The sequence below is a fragment of the Lampetra planeri genome, chromosome 39 (genome assembly GCF_965212315.1).
Source record: "Lampetra planeri chromosome 39, kcLamPlan1.2.h2, whole genome shotgun sequence".
Lineage (NCBI taxonomy): Eukaryota > Metazoa > Chordata > Hyperoartia > Petromyzontiformes > Petromyzontidae > Lampetra > Lampetra planeri.
Window position 1 is genome coordinate 5,736,928 of NC_136145.1, and position 18,181 is coordinate 5,755,108.

An 18,181-nucleotide genomic window follows, 5' to 3' on the forward strand; every position below is an offset into this window, starting at 1 on the left:
ACGAGAATTGAAACACTCCTAGCTATTCCCTAGCTACCATCAGCCCATCCACCACCCAAGCTAACAGCCGAGCTACCATCAACCTAGCTATAAGCCCAGCTACCATGAGCTTAGTTACCAGCCCAGCTCTCAGCTTAGTTACCATCAGCCTTGCTATTAGCATCGTATTAACTTAACATGGAGATATTCTACAGGGTGTTTTAAAAAGATGGACCCGATTTGAAATCGCTATACATCTGCAACCACGAATCGCCCATGAATGAAACTCTTACCACTTGAAAGGGCGGGGCAGAGAGTTTCAAATGAGTATCGCTAGATGCCTCTCCCAGCGCACAAACAGCCCCGAGCCTCAGTCATTCGCAAGACGCGCTGCCTCAATGTTGGATAGGTCGCACAGGACCCCAAGACTTGGCGCTACACTCTTGGCCCCCAAGATCCCCAGACATCACCACACCCTGCGACTTTGTCTTGTGGGGATACGTCAAAGACCGTGATTTTGTGCCACCATTAGCGACTAATCTGGATGACCTCACAAACAAAATCACGGCAGCGGTGACTTCAGTGGAAGAAGACACTTTGAGAGGCGTTTGGGATGAATTCAACTATCGTCTCGATGTTGTCCGTACAGCAGGTGGAGGGCACATAGAGCATTTATAAAATGGTTAGTAAAACTTGAAAACTCATTAAGCCGTTTGTAACTTCTTGTGTAATTGTAACATGTTGCCATCGTGAAATATACTGCTTTGAAATTGGGTCCATCTTTTTGAAACACCCTGTACATCCTGACTTCCTAGTTTCATGACCTGAGAATGCTTGACGTATCCAATTGCAAAAATTTGGTGGCGAGAACCATTCTCCCACCGACCGGTGGACTGAAAAACAATCGCACGTGACAGTCGAACTGGATTGGTAATAAAAGTTTTTGGGTTAGCTCGCGGAAATATAAATGTGTCGTACTCTCCGCCACCCGAAACAGCCAGTAAGGTTTAATCACGTAAACAAAACTATGTCAGCCCACCAGTGTGTTGGAGAGTCCATCCACGACATTTACAATTTGAGTAGTACGATGTTTCGCTTGTAATTATATCAAGCATCATCGGGCGATTTGCCAGAATAGTGAAGCGATCCACCTGCTTCCAGTCTTATACAGAGCAAGATGACGCCATCATTGAGCCAATCAGGTGCAGAGGGGGCAGGGGGTTATTGTAATTATATAATAAATTGATAATCACAGTTGATTTGCATGTGTTGGTGGTGGGTTACGACACATTTATACATACGCGAAAAATCTTGATTATGAATAATATTGGCAGCAAAAGCCTACGACGTGTTAAACTATTGGGTCGAGTCGGCTGGTGGTGGTGGTGGCGGCAGTGGCGGTAATGCTACTTGGCCTAACCGACAATAAATTAATTACAAGAAGCGTGCACTGGCGTTGCGTGGGAGCGCGTGGACAGCACCTGCCGGCCGAGCCGTGCATCCCGCCGCTGCCCGTCGACGCGCCCGGCCCGAAAGCCCTGAGCCTCTTCTCTCCCAGCGGCAGGTTGAAGTGCTGCAGCTGCAGCCCGGGAATGTGATGGGCTCGCCCCTCCGACTCGAGGTTCTCCTGCTTGATGACGATCATGCGGCACAGGGTGTCCACCTCCTCCGCCGTCAACTTCGTTTGAACCGAGCGCCGAGACCACGGCACTCGCGATTCGGCTGCTTCCTTTGCTGCCACTGGTGGTGATGATGGTGGTGGCGGCGACGGTGGTGGGGTTGTCGTCGTCTGTGGACGTGCAAAGTGAGAACGTCGGGAGGTTTTTACGAGTCACCCTCCCAAATAACGTTTGCACACCTGACGAGCCGGTATCAACTATGGGTTTATCTCATGCTGGACGGATGGCCTTTTCAAGCTGTCGGCATCTCTCCTGGCCTCGCCATGCAACAATCCACCTCGCTCCTGCACATGAGGCCATTTCGTCATTCCATCTGCGCAGTGAACGCGAGTGGATATGCATATACGATCGACACACAACCTGACCCAGTGGCTCAGCGGTAGGGCGAGCGGCTCACAATTGGAAGGTTGCGAGTTCAACTCCTGGTTGGAGCGGTTTGACTCGGCCCATCATACCCCCGGAGTGGGTAGGTCAATAAAATAAGTACCAGTTTTTGGAAAAGTCAACAGCGGGTTGGCCTACGCATAGAGCCGCCCCCAGCCGCAGGGATGTCAAATTTCCACCGCCAGCGTGAGCGCCGCCTTAAACACTAATTTGAGCGAGAAATTAATTTTGACAGTGACATTTCTTGAATACTGCTTTTAGTTTTTAGTTTGTTGTCCTTCTCCCACACCTCCGATTAGCGTAGTTGGCGATGTACGGTGCGAAAGAAGTTCAACATATATACATATAAAAAAACTAAAATGTAATACAGTTGGTTCTGCTATAATAGGGGAGTTGCGATCGTGAAGAACACTGCATTATGGAAAATTCGCGTTATAATAATAACATAGGGTAAAGCACAATCTGCTATAACACGTGAGATGTATATACAGGCTGAACAAAGACTGAGGTGCGTGGGTAGCGTCTAGAAGCGTCCAGCAGCATGCCGCTTTGTGCGACGCTACGACGAGGCAGCCACACGACCGCTTATTCCTACCTCGGGTGAAGTAGTTGTGTGCTCACTTCACCGCGTTATATCCAATTCGCATCCGCGTCTTCCCTAACGTGTTCTTCCAATACATTCATCACCGCGTTAGACATCCAATTCGCGTTGTGAAACCCACACGTGGCGTTAACAGGAGAAGAGAATGCACGTACTATCGAACTCTCGAGCGGCATCGGCTGTAACACACACACGCACCTTTTGGCTCCCATACGCGAGCGCAGTGCCCGCTGCCGACGCGCCGGCGCCGGGCTTGGCGGGCGGCGCGAACTTGGGGCGCCCCGCCCACCTCGTCCGCCGCTCGACGAACTCCGGCCGTTCCTTCGCCGCGCAGCTCCTCCGCTCCGCCCGCCGTCCGCCGTCGCAGCCGTCGGCGGCTCCGCCGCCTTCCTCGGCGTCCGCGTCCATGTCGTCGCCGCCGCCGCCGTCGTCGTCCCGATCGTCGTCCTCGTCCTCGTCCTCGTCGTCGTCGTCCTCCTCCTCCCCATCCCTCTTGTAGAGGTTCTGGGCGATCTCGCGCAGCAGCTCCCCGCAGTCGCCCTCGCCCAGCGTGTCGAGCAGGCGGTGGAGGTAGTCGTCCGGCAGCGACGAGGGGACGCGCGGCGTCTCGGCCGCCGGGGCCTTCCCGTCCGGCGTCGCGGGCGGGGAGACGCGGCGGGCGGCCACCACGTGGCAGGAGACGGGGACGCCCGTCGTGTCACGAGGCGAGAGCGAGAGGTCTGTGGTCTCGCGGCGGGAGACCGAGTCGACCGGCGTTACGTTGGGCGGGAAGAGAGCGTCGTCCGCGGTCTCGAGGCGAGCGAGGGCGTCGTCCGCCGCATCGTTGGGGGACCCGATGACCTCCATTGCCTCTTGATGGGAGAGGGGGCCGTCGGTCGCCTTGCGGCGGCAGGCAGGACTGCCCGGCGCCTCGTGGTGGAAGACACAGCCGTGTGGGTCCTCGCCGGGAGAGACGAGGACTTCCATCGTCGTCTCGGGATGGGAGCACGAACCGTCTGGCGTTCTGTTTGGAGATGCAGCACGATCCGGCGTTTCATGGAGACAGACAGGTTGGTCTTGCATCTCCTTGGGGTAGACAGAACCGTCCAGTGTCTCAGGCACAAAGGCAGGTTGGTCTGGTGTCTCACTGGGACAGAGAGAAATGTCTGCTGTCTCGTTGGTGAAGACAAAGTCATCCTTATGGGCAGAGACAACATTGTTAACCGTCTCGGTACGGGTGGCAATGTCATTAGGTTCCTTGCATGGGGAGACAGGTTTGTCCATCGTCTCAGGAAGAGACACAAGCCCAGCTGCTGTCTCACGAGCTGTGACAGCATCGCTCATGCTTTCAAGAATGGAGACAAAGTTGTCCATCGTCTTGCAAAGAGAGACAGGGCTGTCGTCTGCCTCGCCAGCCTCGATAGGATTGGGACATGTCTCTGATGTGTCTCCTAGGAGGACACCATCATCATCATGGTCCTCGTCATCATCTGCATGTCGCCTGTACACAGTTTCATCTCCCTCGTTCAACACCACCCCCTTCGCATGATACTCGACCTCCTCCTCCTTCATATCGTTAAGTTCATTCTCAACACCACGATGACGTTCACAACCATTCCCACCACCGGCGACATCCTCATCGCCAACAACAACAGCAGCAGCATCGACGCCTCGCGACTCCTCTGCAAGGACAGTTTCGTTGTCGTCCGTCACGTGTCGCGCGACCACGAGACTCGTCCCGCTTTCTTCCTCCGCCACCGGCGGCCGCAGGTCGCCGCCGTCGTTCCACGACGCCGCCTCGGCGGCCTCGCGTCCTCCGCCAATTCCGTCGGATTCCGCCGAGCCTCCCGATCCCGCGTCAAACCCCGCGGCGGCGCTCCCCGAACGCCGGTCGCCGGGGTGGCGGCCTCCGGCCGAGAGGACGGCTGCCGCCGGGTCGGTGTCGGTCGGCGGGCGCGAGTCGACGGGGCTAGCGGGGCGAGCGGGGCACGGCGGGGCGGCAGACGGCCGCGCCTCTCGCCGTTGAAGCTCCCGAAATCTGAGTTGGGGGACACCGCGGAGGAAGGAGTGTTATTTGGGGGTGTGACGATCAATGAAGGTCTTTATTTTTCTCCGTGCCAATATAGCCCTCAATAAAGCGGGCATCGGTATGCGTTACAGCGGAATGGGAATCATTACAGGGAGCACGGAACAAGAGGAAATGAGACCTCAGCGGCTAACACCGCCCGAGCAAAATAAATTTCAAACGTGCGCAACAAATAGCGTAAGAAAGGCAAGTAGATTTTATGGGATTTTATGGGAAGGTAAGTTTGAGTAGATGTCATGCGTGGATGTAAAAGTTTTTAACGGTTGCTCAAGGCTACGGGAAAACTCTCCAAACTCATTCGGTGTATTCAGTAGCAATTTGTGGGTGTGAAAGGAACGCGGACTCTTAAGAATGAAGAAGGAGGAATCGCTGCCTTCGATAGGGAAGCCTTCGGGAAATTTCTATAAACATCTTACGAAGGGCAATGCAACGAGAAATTGAAGGAAGTCTTTGAGACAAGCGACACAGACAAAGCATCAAGGTCACGTAGAGGAAGCTGCAATCATTAGTACAGGTGACTAGAATGAATGGTGACCAGGATGAATGGTGACTAGAATAAACGGTGACTGGCTGCGAAGGCCGGTGATGAAGGGAACACTCGGAGCTGAGCGTGGAAGAGGAAGAACCGCGATCTGAACGGGCATTCAAACATCACAAAAACACTGGACGGGGAGGGATGGAAGCCATCTCGGTTGAGAGGCGGACGACGACTGCGTACGTGCGGTGGCCACTCACCGCGCGCGTGCCGTCTGCCCGCGCCAGCGTGCCTGCAGTCCGACCACGGCTGCTCGCAGCCGGACAAAGCGAGCCCGGCTCCGCCTCGCTCTCCACCACACCTGGGACGACAACCGCAGGCACAACCGCAAACACCAACGTGTGTGATTACGTACAAAAGACGGCGAGCCCCCACCGACCCGCTTCGACCTTGCCGATTATCTCGCGAGAAATCAAATTTCTTCAGAAACTGCCTTGTGTGTTTAGTTTGTTGTCCTTCGCACGCTAAAGAAGTTCAACATAACATACATACAGAGGCACAGGGGCAAGTGCTGTTTGCGAGCGCCTGCTAAGCCCAGCACGGTTCACAAGGGGATGGCACACAATGAGTGGTATCACAAAGGGATCGTGCGGCCCACGATAACCCTGCCTCCAAAAAATCTCATGCGCATACACAATATAGTGCTGCATTGGTATGAGGCTGAGTCGACCTAGGCAAGGGCTCGGGACAGATTTAGACGCCACTTGCCACTGATGTTGTGCATCACATCTGGGAAGTGCTGAGCTCGTATTGCAGTGCACAAATCATGCCACCACCATTGCCCACTTACGCACAACTACAAAGATCCCCCGTATAGCCTTAACAGACTGTTGGGGCAAGTGCTGTTAGCAAGCACCTATGAAGGTCGGCACAGCACAAGAGGGGGTGGGTGGCCGACACCACGCCCGACCGCTTTTGTCTCCCCAGTGGCGATGTTACACACCGCACCAGCTACTCATTTGAGGATGAGTCGACCGAGGTGAGGCCCAGGACCGGTTGAGATATTCGCCACTGTTATTGGTCGTGAGCGGGAATCTAACTCGGCTCGCCGGGTTCGTAGTGCCACGCACTAACCGTTGCACTACCGCTGCGCACACACACAGTCACGGACACAAACAGACATGGTCACACCCACACGCTCAAGTTCACGTGCGGCACACAGGTGTGCCCAGCCCCCCCCCATTCACCTGCAGGATGAGAGTCGCGTGCCTCAGCTGGCCATACGCCACCCGCAGTCGCCACCCGCGCCACGTGGCCTGAATATTCGTGGCGGCTTTCTCCGCCCCCTCCGGCCAGACCCGTTGCACCAACACGGTGCCCAAGTGTCCAGAGGTTACTCCCTCCTCATCCCCCTCCGCACACAACGGGAGGCGGGATGGACCGCGCAGCCTCATCTTAGCCAGGCAGGCCTGTGGAGCAACGGGCGAAATGTAGCGAGTCACGATGAACACGAAGATGTCATCATCGAGGCACTATGCTGTCAATGTCACCGCGTAGCCATTGCCTCCTTCCTTCTGGCTGATCAGTCATGCTATGGTGCTGTTGTCAAAAACAATTGCAGTTTGTGCAGCGTCTCATTGCAACCGCAGCTCGGGATACTGTGCAGGACGTGGGGTGGAATGGCAGTCGGAGTAGGGAGACACGGGAGTGAGAGGAGAGAGAGGTGAGAGAGCATCACCGTAGCGCGGCCTTGGAAAAAGCAACTCAGGCCCAGCGACGACAATGACGACGAGTACCAGGAGCAACTAGGGCAGTGAGGGCAGCAGTGACGAGTTCAATGGGCAGTAACAGTAGGACTGCGCCCTTGAACATTGAGTTCTGGGACAGCCTCCAACATCTGCCCTTACAGTTTCCCACACCACCACTACCTGTTGCCAGCCTGTAAGTGCCACTCAAATGCTCGACTTTGTAGCTTGCCCTCTCTCCGCCTGCGTCAGACACGGGGGTTTGTTTGACAAAACTTCACAAAGCTGGTCGGTGCGGGCGTGCTGGTATCATTCGCCAACGACGTGGCCAGGAATGCAACTCGGAATACGCTGACCTCAGCGCTACCGCTCCACCGCGCGTGCGTAGCTTGCCTGAAATATGATGGCGGCGGGCACGGCAGGATTGCCGTACTTGGAATCTCGGCGCTGTTGCCAGAAGTCGCGGCCGGATTCAACACAGCGGAGAAACCTGTGCTCGGAAAGCCAAGCTCGCACGGCGCGCTGACATGCGGACATGCAGACGCACACACGGACACACACAAAAGAAAAAAAAGACAAAGATCCCCCACACATAGCCTTAAAAAGACTGTTCGGGAAAAAGCTGTTAGCGAACACCTACGAAGGCCGGCACGGTACACGAGTGAGTGGGTGGCCAACACCACACTCAGCCGCATTTGTCTCCCCAGTAGTGATGTTTACACATACCTACTTGCTGTACTGCGTGCAGGACAGACTTAGAGAGAGTGGGGCGCACCTGCAGGAGCAGGCTGGCGCTCCTCTGCCGCTGGAAGGCTGCGCGGTCGCGCCGGCAGCGCAGGCGGCGCTGCAGGAGCACGACGCGTCGCGACACCTCGTCGTGCAGGCAGTCCTGCACAAACTGCCGAGCGCTCTCCTTGAGGAACACCTACGGGCGGCACGCGAAACAAAGACGAAGATTCCCCCACGTGGCATCAGCAGACTGTTGGGGCAAGCGCAGTTATAGCGAGTAGCACCGATGAAGGCCGGCACCGCGCACGAGCGGGGTGGGTGGCCAGCACCACGCCCGGCCGCCTTGGGTCACCCCAGTGGCGATGTTTACGACACACCGCACCGGGTGCTCATTCGTGCACGTACATCGTTGGAACGGAATGGGAAAAAATAAAACTGATGGCGTGCACGTACGTCATCGGACCGGGAAAGGGGTTAAGTGTCCCCGCCCGCACCCGTGTGCGCGCCCCACCTTGGTCCGTCCGATCTGATAGTTGTTAGGATCCAGGCCGAGGCTTTGGAGCAGGGACCCCACGTCGGCCTGCCTGGGCTCCGCGTCTCGCGGCATCAAAACGCCGAACCGCTCCTTGAACTCCTGACAAGGGGACAACAGCGGCAAACAAAAATAAACGCCACCCATCGGCGGAAAGCACCGGCACCGGTGATGGACGCGGCCGAGAAGCCAAGTCCGGTAACACGGTTATCCCGACTTCCTGGGATCTTATCCTCGTGATGTGTGGTGCAGTTACAAACGAAACGTCAAGTGACCGATTCTCTAAATTTGGTCGTCAAAGTTGTTGCTCGACTTACTGGCGAGCGAGCCGAAACAATGAAGAGTTTGCGGGTTAGAAACTGGTACACGCTACACGCATAGCTGTCAGACCACACGGTTTACCCGTGTTCTTGTACAGGGGAACTGAATGTTCAGGTCCATACGGCGTACAGCCGTTTCAAAACGGGCAAAACGAAAACATTGTCTATTTGTTTGTGTGTCTCCCTTGTGGTGATGGGACTTTGTAGGATGAACGTTGAGGTTTATCAGGGGCACGGGGTGAACAATAAGGTCTGAATTGGTCTGTAACAAGGTAGGGCACTGATGAGGGGTTCACAGGTATGTACACGCGACGAGTGAATTTGTTTGGCCGTGCCGGATGGTGGAGGGCCTTAACGACACAACTACTACTACCAAAGAAAAATATCTCCCATATAGCCTTCAAGAGACTGTTGGGGCAAGTGCTGTTCGCGAGCAACTTTGAAAGCAGGCACGGCACACGAGGGGGTGGGAAGTCAACACCACGCCCGGCCGCCTTTGTCTCCCCAGTGGCAATGTTTACACACCGCACCAGATACTCATTTGAGGATGAGTCGACCTAGGGGAGGGCCCGGGACCGGTTCAGATATTTGTGACTGTGATTGGTCGTGAGCGGCAATCTAACTCGTGTCGCTAGGTTCGTAGCACAATGTACTAGCCACTACACCACCACCGCTACTACAACTGACAACAACCGCCGATAACCACGGCACTTGTGCCATACTCGGTGATCTTCGAGGCAAAGTGAAGTGTCGAAGGCCTGCTGGCAGGAGGTGACGGAACAGACCCAGGTGCCATGGGTTGACGGACTGAAATGACTGGAAGATGCACCACCACCTGTCCTCCCCACCGTACCAACTTTTAGCGTTTTAACCACCCGGCACTCCGCTCGTTGTTGTGAGCGTCGCTCCTCCGCCCTCCGCTGATCCTGGAGGGCATCCACCTCCAACTCCCCAGCATCAGCAGCGTCCTTCACGAGCCTCCTCCACAGAGGCCGATCTTGACACCGCTACCCACTCCACCCACCCACCCACAGGCGGGAATCCTCACCTGGAAGGTGTACTTGGTGCTGTAGCCAGCACGACGAATGCGCACCGTCTCCAGCATGCCCGTGTATCTCAGCTGCCGCAGCACGAGCTCCTCGTCGAAACGCATGGGGTCCTTGCGGTCGTTGGAGCGGAGGCAGCGGATGAAGTAGGGCAGCGCCTGGTTCAGGGTGTCCAGCAGCTTGTTCAGAGAGGCCTGCTCGTCGTTTGAGAGGCACATCGCACACGCGCACACAAAGCCTTGACAGACCGTCGGGGCAAGTGCTGTTAGCGAGCACCTATGAAGGCCGGCACGGCACATGAGGGGGTGGGTGGCACACAACGAACGCCCGGCCACCTTTTTCTCCAAGTGGCGATGTTTGCACACCGCACTAGGTGCTTGTTTGAGGCTGAATTGACCTAGGAGAGGCGCAGGACCGGTTCAAACAATCGTCGCTGGTGTTGGCCCTGAGTGGGACTCGGAACTCGGGTGCTTGGGTTCGTATCTCAGCGCGCTAACCGCTACACTACCGCTGCCCCACATGCGCAAGCACGTACACACACACACACGCAGAGGACACATGATGCAGCCCCGCCACTCTCCTCACCATCACCCACCCACCCCTCCCGTGACCCCACGTTTAAGTATCTTGTGGACTTGTAGGGGCGACGTGGTGCGATCGAGCAGATGTGCTTGCCAGCATGGCAGCACAGAAGGTGAAGTGGCCAGCAGCACCACGCCCCGGTTTGTAAAACCGAGCCTACCTACGTGACTTTACTGAAAGAACCAAAGAGTATGGATTCCTGCAGTCACAAAAGCTTCAAATCAAGATTGAACTTAAAGCAAATTGTTCGGCGACACGGCTGTGTTGGCACCTTTGATGCACGGGCGTGAAGTGTAATAATATTTAAAAAACGTCAACACATTTATCTATAATATTGTGAACTTAAAGTGAACAATTTAAAATGGGCGATGGCTACGAAGAAAGTCCATTGACTGAAATGTCGTCTGTTATATATTTTTATATGTGTCATATTATATATGTTTTTCATTTTAAGGCCACAGTGCTATTGAGGAATGTGTTGAGGTTTTTGAGCTAACTTCAGAGAGTTCCAGGAAAGGTTCTGAAAATTTGACTGGCAATGATGTTGGCCATGGTCAGGAATGGAACTCAGGTCACTAACCAATGTGTCACCACTCCCCAAAAGTGAACCACAACAACAACAGCTGCCATTCGCCACTAAGTGGCGGTGACGTCACCACAGCGCTTGTGTCACGCTAGGTGTATTTGAGGTCACGTGAAGTAAAAAAAAAGAAAATACATCCACACACACGTCTATTACATTTGAATGATCACTACTGAGTAACAAACAAATGGAAGAGGTGAATTTTGGCACACATTTAGTTAAATCCATGGTTATAACCAGAGAATTCCATAATCAAATTTTTATTTTATTCTGTTCATCAAAAGAATACATCCCTTGACATTTTGAAGATAAAATATTGAAATTTGTTTTGTTTAACATAGGTCTACAAAGAATATTGCTACCTGTAGATGTTTTACGGCGCTGAATCCAGAAACAAAATCAAGATTTCAAAATGCAAAAATAAAAGTTTCAGCCCTGTAACATTTCCGGACAAATTTATTATTCCGTTTTTTTTAAGCTAGGCCTTATAGTTTTCTTTATTTTCTTTTAATCTGGTGGCTACAAACACAATGAACCGATTCAGTAACCCGATAATTGATGTGTTACCTTTCCTATTCTTTGCACGCATGTCGCGTTTTTGTATCGTTTGTTGAAACAGCTGAAATCATCACCTGACCCGATGTGTCCTTTTCCTTTCATCAGCCACATTTAACAGGGTTGAATGGGTAAACACCCACAAAAAACTCGAAAGTAACAAAGGCTCCACGCCAAGTCGCATCGGAAACCACACCTACTCGGTTCAAATGTGTTTTAACGTTCTGACCCGCCCCAACCGGATATCAGTGAAAAAGAGCTTCATAGCTCATCGGATTCCACCAGAATAAATAAGTACCCCATTTCCGATTCTGACCTGGAACTGAGCGGAGATGCTGGGAGGTCTCTTCTTGGGGTGAGGCTGAAGGAGGGCGTGAGCCGGGCGCTCGTGCTGAGATAGACGCACCACATGCTGCAGCGAGCGTATGTCCACCAGATGCTGCACACGCACACACACCAGACACTCCGACTGATGCTCCTACTGTTGTGGAGTGACTCATGCAGCCAGCTATGGCTGCAGAGTTTGGTAGTACATGTTGTTTACGTCGTTTATTGTGAAAATTCGGTCACAGTTCCTATGATCACTGTTTCATTGCTTTTATGGCTTTATTTTGGTGAATTTCGAAAAGTTTTTTGGTTTGGCCATGTTTGTTTGTTGTAGTACAGAGTTAGACTGATGGCCTTAATCTAAGTTGTCTTGTGGTTGTTGTTGTTTGACTTGCATCCCACTGGGATTTTTGCACACAGTGTTGGTGTACGGTGCTTTTTCTGCAATATTTTGCTGTCTTTTCTTGGATTTTCTGTTTGCACATAGTCTTCTTGTTCATGTTTTTGTTTTTTGTTTGTTGCGGTTGCACCCGATTCAAGAGCCGAATGGCTCACAGGGCTATACCTAATAAATGAACTTGAACTTGAACCAGCAGCATCATCATTGTCGTCGTCGCCATCGGCGGCAGCACCAGCATCGGCATGACCATAGTCTTGCTGATGCCAAATTTTTTATATGGTCGAACTCGTTACACACAAAATGCTTGGCACAAATGAACCACGGTACCTTGCTGCTGATGTCATCAAGGAGCGTAAACCATCACACAAACTCAGCTCATCGTCGCAGCAGCGGCTTTTGGCTAACCATCGAACAAAGACTGTTACCCCATCACGTGCTTTCAGATGCGCTTTTGCGGCCGTCTGGAATGCTCTTCCTTCCGATATTAAGAAACCACTTTTAAATATAGATTGAAAACTAATTTCTTTAAAACTGCTTTTTGTGTTCAGTTTCTTGTCCTTCACCAGCACCTCCGACTAGCACGGTTCGCTATGTACGGTGCAAAAAATGTTCAACATACATATCTATATATATAAAAGGGAAATTTGTGAATGTGTGTCTGTTCGAAATGTTTAGCATACTTCAACAAACTTGAAATTTGGCATGTGGGGAGTTTTCAGACTGTACACACTGCAAAAAGTATAAAAAATGACTTTGTATTTTGGGGGGGGGGTGGGAAATGACCATGAAGTGTGTGGCGTCAACCCGCATACAGGACTGCCGATAATCGATATCTGGTGAGCGTTTGTGGTATCGATTAAACGGGAATAGGCCGATTCTAAAGAAATACACAACCTTCGATTCCTTTGCGCGATTTCAAGAATCGAATCTTGGCGCCCGAGCCTAAGTTTTTTTTCCACCGTGCGTTGGGTTTTATTTTAATTTTAATTAATGAGGTAATGATCAAATTATCTTTTCATTTGTATAAGTTATATTTTTAAGTTTTGAGAAGTTTTTAAATATATTTTTATCCCCCGGGCAACGCCGGGTACTTCCCGCTAGTATACAATAAAATCATCAGCAACACTGCTGATGCACCCGATTCAAGAGCCGAATGGCTCACAGGGCTATACCAAATAAACTGAAACTGCCAGTAGCAGTGGCAGAAGCATGAGCATAAAATATATCAAATCAGAAATCCATCGCCGTCAAAGCTCGCCATCTAGCGGTAAACATTGGAATGTTCTGAGTTGCCTACCTGCCCCTAATGGATCCGTGATAACGAGCTTCAAAACTCATTGGATTCCTCCAGTAGAAAGATAAGATTCTGATTCTGGAAATCGCAACCAGGAAGCCTATTCGTTTGCATTTAGATGCAGGAACGTCATGGAGTTTAATGTGCATTCTTCGACAGCTCAGGTACAATATTATATAATTCAATTAATCTTAATGCAGAGAAGCATGCATTCATATTTAAATTAAATGGGATTGTTTGACCATCTTAAGTAGCGTCCATAGGCTACCCTCAATGTCATTGGAGATTGCAGGAATTACTAATATGATTTTATGGGATTCTTTTAAAGGCTAGAAATCATCCACATAATCCACGCCCAATCCCCATGCCGATTTCCCATGTCTCCATTTAAATGAATGAGCCTGTCATGGCGATTACCAAACACCACTAGATGGCACACGAGCCCAACTCGAGTTTCAATGACATGAACGAAGATTTCAACCTGAGAATAATCAATGATGCAATTATGTACGTACGTATGTTGAACTTCTTTCGCACCGTACGTAGCCAACCGTGCTAATCGGAGGTGCTTTGACCTGGATACAATCACTGCAGCAACCACCCAGAACTAACCAAAATGATCATAATCAGCATCACCACCTCTATCATTACCATCACCTTCATCAACGTCATCACCGCCGCTATATCCATCAAAAGTAATGTATTTGAGATCTAGGATTGACCTTACCTTTGGTAAGTTGATTTTGGGCTTGGAATTATTCTTCCGGCTGAAATTAAATGAGACAAAAAACATCAATACTGCCACAACCACCACCATCATCATCATCATCGCAACCAACCATCACCATTATAATGACCATCGTCCACAACCCCATCATCAACTTGACTGGCTTCCAATATATGTACTGTATATGTAGCTCCCTTTGTCACTCCACTGCTGGAAGACGGCCTTCCCACACCATACGGATTCTGAGAATTATTTCACCATTCTTGACCACACTGGTCAGTGTGGACTGGCAAAGGCGGGAAGCAAAGTTGCGGGAGCATAGAAGTTCAGTACAACAAAGGATTTTTCTGCACTATAAACCATAGTCCCCGGTGACCTGTTCGGGCACGGCGGCCACGCTCCCAAGCATTAGCCAGATTCAAACACCTGCTTTAGCTTCCGGGCTCTCGTGAGACTGGGGGCATTCTGGGCGATTTGGTGCCACGCACAAAGATAAAGATCCCCCGTATAGCCATAACAGACTGTAGGGGCAAGTTCTTTTAGCGAGCACCTATGAAGGCTGGAACGGTACACGAGGGGGTAGGTGGCCAGCACCATGCCCGACCGCCTTCGTCTCCCCAGTGGGGATGTTTACACACCGCACCAAGTACTCATTTGAGGCCAAGTCGACCTAGGGGAGGCCCGGGACCGGTGCAGATAATCGTCACCGGGTTGATAGCGCAGCGCGCTAACCGCTACACGACCACTCCCATGCACACATACAGAGTTGTGTATCGTTGCGGTGACTGACGGCGGGCCGTGCCCCTCCCCCTGGTAAAGGCTCAGTCCCCATAGCTAAATTCAAACTGTCCAGTCCAAAAATATTGCTACAATATTTTAACGCCGTTAAAAAGAATTGTATTTTTATTAGCGTCATTCATGCTAATTTCGTCCCACAAACGCCGTGTATTTTTTGTGTAAGGGCTCAATCCTATTTATAGAAACTAACAACCAAATATAAACCCTCATCACATTTAAATGAGTAAACAATTGTGTGTGACAAGGCGATTGGGAACTGACCAGAACATACTGTTGGTGCGCTCCCGCAGCCTCGTGGAGGCCGCGCAGGCGAAGATGTCGTCGCGCGACACATCCCATGAGCCTCGGCGGCGCATCCCGCACGCGCCATCCCTGGGGTCACAGGTCACAGTATGTATGTTTAACTTCTTTCGCACCGTACGAAGCCAACCGTGCTCATCCGAGGTGCGGGGAAAGGACAACACGGCGTAAGTTGCAAACAAATGGGACAAAAAAAATCACGTGCGGCGATGGTTTACGTAAATACCGTCCAATGTGCATGTCTTCGGAAGTATTTAATTAGCAGGATGGAGAGCCAACCGGTAGTGGTCAGGGCCAAATGTGTTTGGCAGATTGCCATCTTTGACCTGGTTTGGGTTTTCAAGTTTTTGGCAACCCCATTTAGGTCACTTTGTTTCCGATTCCAGTTTTGTCGAAATGTGGTAATTTTGACGACAGTCATCGTGACTCCCCGTTATAAATGGACGGATTTTCAGGCAAGTGCTGTTAGTGAGCGCCTATCAATGCCTTCATGGCACGAGAGTGGTGTGACCAGCACCATGTCCAGTCACCTTTGTCTCCCCATTGAAGATGTTTACACGCCGCACCAGGTACTCATTTCAAGACGGTCACTGCATCTCGCGCTTTTAAGATGTGCTTCTGCGGCCGTCTGGAATGCTCTTCCTTCCGATTTGAGGAAGCCACCGGAGCTGTGCACTTTTAAACCTAGACTGAAAACTTATTTTCTTAAGAACTGCTTTTTGTGTTCAGTTTTGGGGGAGTATTCACGACTCTGTACCAGGGGAGGGAGGAACTGAGCGGCGCTCCTGCGTGGGAGATTTCGGCCACGCGCTCCTGCGAGCACCGACGCAGGATCTGGAGGCTCCGCTGGTGCACAGGGTGCATGAGAAAGCTGCCGGACGCTCGCGGGCAGAAGACGGGTGACAGAGGCCCCCCGTCGACGCCGATGCCTATCACACACACAAAATTACTTTCGCTCGCTCTCCATTGCACAACTGCGGTCGTCCAGAACAGACCGTACAACGTATATAACGAAGCAATGACCGATCCGCAAAAACGAAGGAGACATCACGGGGATGATACACTCCGCTGCTCCTGACGCATCTATCTGGGCTTGACCACCTGAAAGTGAAATTGTAGTCGTTGCTCTGCATCTACATCAGCCGTACGAAAGATGAGATTTTTCCTCACTCACCCAAACTACTCTTCCCCCTCCCTTCGCCATCATGAACACCGTCATCCCTTACCCATTCATCACACTGGCTCATCATTAACCACTCGTTGTCACTTTCACCATCGTTTATTTCATGCATCAGCATTCTCATGTACTACCATCCTTCTCATCAACTCATCTCATCAAACTTTTGCTGTACAAATCGCCAATTCTTTGTTCAGTGCCTTAATTAAGGCACTACATAACCACGCTCGATCGCCTTTGTCTCCCCAGTGGCGATATTTACACACCACACCAGGCACTCAAAATCAGAATCTTTATTGAGAGACTGGAGGAATCCGATGAGCTGTGAAGCTCTTTTTCACAGATGTCCAGTATGGGCAGGTCACTCAGTTGAGGATAAGTCGATCTAGGTGAGGCCCAGGACCGGTTCAGATATTCATCACCGATGTTGTTTCATGAGCGGGAATTGAACTAGAGTCGCCGGATTCGCAGCGCAGCATGCTAGTCACTGCACTACCCCTCCCCCCAAGCACACACACACACACGCGTCTTGAAGACACGCACGCGCAACCACTCACCGCGGTGATCGCGGGCTCCGTCGCCCGATAACGCGGCGGCAGCGGCGGCGACGACCGACCTGACCCCGGCCCTGCGAGTGGCTCCGGCCTGGAACGCCCGCACAGAGCGCAGCAGCGCACGCAGCACGGCCCAGCGCAGCAGCGCCACGGGGTAGAGGCTCACGAGGGCGCGCACCAGCACGCTGCTGCTGCCACGCAGCAGGGCGATTGCGTCCGCGCGCATGTGGTCCGTGTTCTTCTCCCGGAAATCCTGGGGGGGAAGACGACGCTTTTGTCCGTTCGTTTGTTGGTGACACAGTCGAGACCAGATGCCACCCTGGTAGGTACCGCTGGAGATTTATTCTTGGAAATATTTATTCAAATGGTTTTTTTCCACCAAGGAAAGCCTCACCGAGTCTCAGGGAGGTTCCTGCAAAGTTTCCACAGTACGGGGGGGGGAGGGGGGGGTGACAATTGCCATGTGTTTCGCTATTACAGTCATTTGTGAGTACAATTTGAAGCATGAGATCTTCAACATCCACTGTGAAGCAGGCGGATTAACTGTGTAACACGTGCCAACTGCGCGGGTGAGTGCGCGAGTACGAGTATGGCTGGATGGGTGGTTGGGAAATTCAGTGACTCATGCACAGAGACACCGGTTGCATTATAGGCACGATGCCAACGTAAGCTGCCGCTGCTGCTGTTTTTTTAATCATTGTTGATGGCGATGGCGATGAATCCCCACACGTGCTCGTGCACCGGTTATAACTGACCTTGATCTGGTACTTCACACGGCCGGCAAAGTGTCTGATGATGAACGCCGCCTCCATCACGGCCGGAATCTCAAAGAACTCGCTCCGCTCGTGCTGGTGCCGGAACTTCCGGAGCAGGGTTCCACTGTTTGCTTGCGGGAAGCTGGGACAATAAAGAGAACGGTCCAACCCCCCCACCCATTTAGCCAAGCAGACGTGCCAGGCGCAGCTGCTGATAGCGAGCACCGATTCAAGCCGGTGTGAGATAGAATTTTGACCCCATAGAATTCCAAAAACTGGGATGGAAATACTACGAAAATATTATTTTTTTGAAACCCAGGGTACAAATTATATTATAGCAATATTACTCCCCCCCCCCACCCCCCCTGGGAAAATTAACCCCTGGGGTCACAATATGTTATGTATATATTATATGAACGCAAAATCTCACCTAGGCTCCATGTCTAATTGATACAGTTCGATCGTTATGACATTATATAAGCAGAATCTTTTTCTTAGCATCGTCAATGCACTGCTGATCGAAGGCCTCCCCATGCCGCGTCAGTCATGGGGGATTGCTTGAGCATCCTTCACC

The 18,181-nt window shown here is 51.8% G+C and overlaps 1 protein-coding gene across 1 annotated transcript in view; it reads right to left on the minus strand.

The window, feature by feature from the left end:
- The window catches only part of LOC144731529 (unconventional myosin-IXb-like), a 100,982-nt gene that overhangs the window by 31,993 nt on the left and 50,808 nt on the right, over positions 1 to 18,181 (minus strand). The window contains exons 16-29 of the mRNA XM_078612654.1: positions 17,608 to 17,749; positions 16,856 to 17,105; positions 15,879 to 16,050; positions 15,083 to 15,193; positions 14,024 to 14,063; positions 11,592 to 11,714; positions 9,558 to 9,749; positions 8,169 to 8,291; positions 7,704 to 7,853; positions 7,322 to 7,450; positions 6,431 to 6,652; positions 5,444 to 5,544; positions 2,842 to 4,660; positions 1,461 to 1,768 (exon numbers count right to left, since the gene is read on the minus strand). Coding sequence (XP_078468780.1) covers positions 1,461 to 1,768; positions 2,842 to 4,660; positions 5,444 to 5,544; positions 6,431 to 6,652; positions 7,322 to 7,450; positions 7,704 to 7,853; positions 8,169 to 8,291; positions 9,558 to 9,749; positions 11,592 to 11,714; positions 14,024 to 14,063; positions 15,083 to 15,193; positions 15,879 to 16,050; positions 16,856 to 17,105; positions 17,608 to 17,749 — 3,882 coding nt within the window. The remainder of the gene's footprint in view (positions 1 to 1,460; positions 1,769 to 2,841; positions 4,661 to 5,443; positions 5,545 to 6,430; positions 6,653 to 7,321; positions 7,451 to 7,703; positions 7,854 to 8,168; positions 8,292 to 9,557; positions 9,750 to 11,591; positions 11,715 to 14,023; positions 14,064 to 15,082; positions 15,194 to 15,878; positions 16,051 to 16,855; positions 17,106 to 17,607; positions 17,750 to 18,181) is intronic.